The 5,488-nt window shown below is 55.3% G+C and overlaps 1 protein-coding gene across 1 annotated transcript in view; it reads left to right on the plus strand.

Moving 5' to 3' along the window:
* CHRNA7 (cholinergic receptor nicotinic alpha 7 subunit) overlaps positions 1-739 on the plus strand; it is a gene marked incomplete at its 5' end in the record, with an annotated part of 23,714 nt that extends 22,975 nt beyond the window's left edge. Inside the window, one exon of the mRNA XM_027767796.1 lies at positions 3-739. Coding sequence (XP_027623597.1) covers positions 3-268 — 266 coding nt within the window. The remainder of the gene's footprint in view (positions 1-2) is intronic.
* Positions 740-5,488: the final 4,749 nt, after the last annotated feature.

A 5,488-nucleotide genomic window follows, 5' to 3' on the forward strand; every position in this document is an offset into this window, starting at 1 on the left:
ACACGCGGAGCACCTGCTGCACGGCCAGCCCCCCGAGGGCGAGGGCGACCCTGACCTGGCCCGGATCCTGGAGGAGGTGCGCTACATCGCCAGCCGCTTCCGCAGCCAGGAGGAGGGTGAGGCCGTGTGCAGCGAGTGGAAGTTCGCTGCCTGCGTGGTGGACCGCCTGTGCCTCATGGCCTTCTGCGTCTTCACCATCATCTGCACCATCGGCATCCTCATGTCGGCCCCCAACTTCGTGGAGGCTGTGTCCAAGGACTTCGCCTAGCCCGCTCCGAGCTCGGGGGCTGCGCCAACCGGCCAGCCACGCCTTTCTGGCTCTCTGCCAGGGAGCGGCTCTTTGCTTTGAGGCTGGGCCGGGCCGGCCATCACGCTGGGCACACCCGTGCCCGCAGGGTGCAGAGGTGCTGGTCACTCGCCCTCCTCCGGGAGACCCCGGGGCAGCAGGCGGGGGAGGCCGGTCCTGGGCGGTGCATGTGTGCATGTGTGCTGGGAGGCCACACGGAGACCACCTTAGCCTCTTGCCTGTGTAGGAGCCAGTGCCAGTCATGAACCGGCCTGACGGACTGCCAGGGGAAAGCAAGCCGCACTAGAAGCTATCTGCTGGCTTTTCCTCTGCAAAGACAGCTGGTGGAGAAAAAGACGAGAGAAATAAGTTTCCCTGTTTCTACAGCAGAGGGAGGGCAGAGAGGGAGCACTCACTGGTCCTGAAAACTGCTCCTCCCAGCCTGTTTCTGAGAAGGGAACGCCACAGCCTGGTGGGAGGACAGGGTTCTCCCGCAATCTGGGTGGGTGCTGTCTGGGAGCCCAGTGAGTCCGTCCTGTTCTGAGGAGCCTGGGGCAAGCAGCAGTCTACTGGGCCGGGCGGCTGATGGGAGGGCAAGGCCGGGCGGCGCTGTTTAGCACCTCGGTGTCTGGTGTCGCTGGGTGCCAGCATGCTGCAGCGGACGAGGGTTAGAGAACCCACACCGACACACGCTCAGTGCAAGGGGAAGGCCTGCCTGGCTGCTTCTCCGTGGCTTGGGCCAGGGCAGGGCTGGGGGCCTGGGGAGGAGGGATACGGCCAGGGCAAAAGGGTGCTGACTCTGGTCTCCATCTCGGGGCCTGTCCCCCGTGCTCACGCACCCCAGCTTCTGCTCTGAACGCTGGTCAGGGCCGATGGGTGGACTCAGGGTGTGAGAACGGCTCTACTGTAAACCCGAATGGTGATATGGGTCTTGCTGAACCATCTAGCTTGGTTCTGCAGCTTCTCACTGTCCCTAGTTCTGAATGGGGGCAGAGGGCGGTTTTCCGAGAAAGCCCTCTCCGGCTGTAGGGCGTCCCGCACCTGCCCACACTCAGACGCAGAAGGTGAGGCTGTGGCGAGATGGTTCGTTTGCTTCCGACCCCCGAGCAGGCACCTCACGCGGGAAAGGCAGTCTCTAAGCGGAAGAGATCGCAGGCGTGTCTGCAGCTGTCCACGGTCCTCGCGTCTGGGTGCTGCATGGACTTTGCACAGGACGATGGAGCCATGTGCACGCGTGTGTGTGGATGTGCGTGCACGTGGAATCTGTGTGGACTTTGCACAGGACGATCGAGCCGTGTGCATGCGTGTGTGTGGATGCTCGGCACACACCACCCAGGGCAGGGGCGTCCACGGGTGGCCAAGGCACAGTGATTCTGTTTTTCTAACTATTGTTAAAGTGTCTTTAGAAACAAGTTCAAGCACTTTGATATAGAAAGAGAATGCTTCGTTTCTTATCGTTATCCAAAATTGGATCCCTACCATGTTTTTGCTTTAAAAAGAAAACCTTTCTGGTTTTGTATTTTGTATGGGGAAAAAAAAACCACACACACAAAAGCAAGCGAAAATAGTTCCTATTTGACTACCCAAATAACTATACTGCTATTTAAATAGGTGATCACAAGGAGTAGATGTGACTTAGTTAGAAACGTGTGGAGGGTTAAAAACAACAGCCTCCTACCGCCTCTGCCCTCCCAGCTCTGTCTCCCCTCTGGGGCCCCCCCGCCGCTGACCCCGGGGCAGCAGGCGGGGGAGGCCGGTCCTGGGCGGTGCATGTGTGCATGTGTGCTGGGAGGCCACACGGAGACCACCTTAGCCTCTTGCCTGTGTAGGAGCCAGTGCCAGTCATGAACCGGCCTGACGGACTGCCAGGGGAAAGCAAGCCGCACTAGAAGCTATCTGCTGGCTTTTCCTCTGCAAAGACAGCTGGTGGAGAAAAAGACGAGAGAAATAAGTTTCCCTGTTTCTACAGCAGAGGGAGGGCAGAGAGGGAGCACTCACTGGTCCTGAAAACTGCTCCTCCCAGCCTGTTTCTGAGAAGGGAACGACGGGACCCAAGGAGGACAGCCTGGTGGGAGGACAGGGGTCTCCCGCAATCTGGGTGGGTGCTGTCTGGGAGCCCAGTGAGTCCGTCCTGTTCTGAGGAGCCTGGGGCAAGCAGCAGTCTACTGGGCCGGGCGGCTGATGGGAGGGCAAGGCCGGGCGGCGCTGTTTAGCACCTCGGTGTCTGGTGTCGCTGGGTGCCAGCATGCTGCAGCGGACGAGGGTTAGAGAACCCACACCGACACACGCTCAGTGCAAGGGGAAGGCCTGCCTGGCTGCTTCTCCGTGGCTTGGGCCAGGGCAGGGCTGGGGGCCTGGGGAGGAGGGATACGGCCAGGGCAAAAGGGTGCTGACTCTGGTCTCCATCTCGGGGCCTGTCCCCCGTGCTCACGCACCCCAGCTTCTGCTCTGAACGCTGGTCAGGGCCGATGGGTGGACTCAGGGTGTGAGAACGGCTCTACTGTAAACCCGAATGGTGATATGGGTCTTGCTGAACCATCTAGCTTGGTTCTGCAGCTTCTCACTGTCCCTAGTTCTGAATGGGGGCAGAGGGCGGTTTTCCGAGAAAGCCCTCTCCGGCTGTAGGGCGTCCCGCACCTGCCCACACTCAGACGCAGAAGGTGAGGCTGTGGCGAGATGGTTCGTTTGCTTCCGACCCCCGAGCAGGCACCTCACGCGGGAAAGGCAGTCTCTAAGCGGAAGAGATCGCAGGCGTGTCTGCAGCTGTCCACGGTCCTCGCGTCTGGGTGCTGCATGGACTTTGCACAGGACGATGGAGCCATGTGCACGCGTGTGTGTGGATGTGCGTGCACGTGGAATCTGTGTGGACTTTGCACAGGACGATCGAGCCGTGTGCATGCGTGTGTGTGGATGCTCGGCACACACCACCCAGGGCAGGGGCGTCCACGGGTGGCCAAGGCACAGTGATTCTGTTTTTCTAACTATTGTTAAAGTGTCTTTAGAAACAAGTTCAAGCACTTTGATATAGAAAGAGAATGCTTCGTTTCTTATCGTTATCCAAAATTGGATCCCTACCATGTTTTTGCTTTAAAAAGAAAACCTTTCTGGTTTTGTATTTTGTATGGGGAAAAAAAAACCACACACACAAAAGCAAGCGAAAATAGTTCCTATTTGACTACCCAAATAACTATACTGCTATTTAAATAGGTGATCACAAGGAGTAGATGTGACTTAGTTAGAAACGTGTGGAGGGTTAAAAACAACAGCCTCCTACCGCCTCTGCCCTCCCAGCTCTGTCTCCCCTCTGGGGCCCCCCCGCCGCTGCTAAGGCGTTTCTAGACGGGGATGGGAGGAGGGCTGCACGGGAGCGGGGGAAGGAAGCAGCCCCCGCCCCTGCCGGTCTGCACCTAGCACTAGCCTTAGGGCTCGTCCATAATCACGCAGCCTACCTCACCCTCCACCCGCTGCCCCGCCTTCCGTGTCCCGGCCCTCTGCGGGTCTGTCTTCCTGTGTTTCCTTTCTACACACACCTACACGTAGCATCCGTGTACGTGCACCGAGGCGTGTTTTCGTGGCTGTTTCTTGGTGTAAAGTCCAAGGTAGAGGTGGAATGGCTGGATTTAGGCTCTGCGCACTAGCAGTTTTGACAGATTATCAGGTTGTCCCTCCAGAAATAGCCAGTGGGCGCGCGCCCAAGAGCACAGAGCCGCGGCGTCTCACCCTCCTGTTCGCGCCGGGTGGCTCCGAATTTCATTGCTCTTCGGGCTGACTGGAGAGAAATGGCACTGCAGGGTTACTCCGACGTTCCCTCAGTTTATTACAAGAGAAGTTGAATGTCCCCTCGGATGTTTACTGCTGACTTTCATTTTTAAAATGCATATCTTTGATGTAATTTTCGACTGGGTTATTTGGCGTTTTCGTAATGAATTTGCTTGTGCCTTTGGAGTCTTTCTGCCTCATACCTTAAAAACGCGTTCATCTGCCATCTGTCTTTTGATGCTATTTATCAATTGACTTGTTTGAATTTTTTGAATGATGGTTTGAATTCTTATGTTGTCAGTTGATCTGTCTTTTTTTTTTTCATATATATACTGGTGTTTATTTTCGGTTGTAAAAGGTCTTCTCCCATCCGAGATGATAAGTAAACTCATTTTTTCTAGAACGTTATGGTCTCACCTGCTCACCTTCGTGTCTTCTAACTGCGTGGGCTTCATTGCAGGAACTAGATAAAACTGACAACCTCCCCTTTCCCGCCTCCACACAATGGCTAGTTTTGCTAAAAAATATATAATAATGTATTTCTGTAACATGATTACAATCTTCTTCCACTTATTCAAAATACTGCCCTATTTGTAAACTAAGTTCCTTTGTGTTGAAGTCTACTTCTTTTAACTTCTAAAGCTCTATGTGTCTTAATATATTCAAGTCAGCAGTTCCCCAAAACTCTCTCCTGCCCATGACACACCCTTTTATGACTGAGCATCGTGGTTCAGGGTCACCGCAGTGCAGGCCACGGCCGGGTCCAGTTCCCTGTCACTCCACCGTTTCATGGATTTATGCCCGTGGGCACAAATTTGAACGCCTTGTGTATTTACAATTTTCTAGCCTTCGGGCGCGACTGAAAGGACACTCTGTCCCGGTTCACTTGGGGATGACAGAGTCGGCCCCACCTGTGAGCTCGCCTGCTCCTCACCTGGCCGGATGTGGGGCGAGGGCGGCGGTTGGTGGTGGCCGCCTGCTCGTCCTCATCTGGGGTCCAGGCCTCTAAGGTGAAGCACCCTCCCTGAGATGCCGAGTGAATCAGAACCTCCTACGGAGTGTGTCCTCAGAACAAATAGAGAATGGAAAAAAGAAAATTAAAAAATTGACAAAACTCAGCTGTTTTTTAGGGGGGAAAAAAGAACAAAATCAACTTACTCTTAGTGAGGCTAAGAAAAAGAGATTCCAATAAATCCAGTCGGAAACACCAGTGGAGGCATCTGCTAGCTGCCTCGGGATGTGGGCCGCAGGGACGCTGTGAGCGATCACATGTCCACAGTCTGGGGACCCGCCGGGGACAGACGCCGCCCTGGAAATGCGGCATTCCAGGATTCAGTCAGGAAGTCAGAGGAGCCTGCAGAGACCAATAACAAACAGACTGAAACAGTAATTAAAGACCTCCGACGACCGGAGCGTAGGCCGATGGCTCCCAGCTGAAATCCA

This window comes from Tupaia chinensis, unplaced genomic scaffold, assembly GCF_000334495.1.
Source record: "Tupaia chinensis unplaced genomic scaffold, TupChi_1.0 Scaffold144682_1, whole genome shotgun sequence".
Lineage (NCBI taxonomy): Eukaryota > Metazoa > Chordata > Mammalia > Scandentia > Tupaiidae > Tupaia > Tupaia belangeri.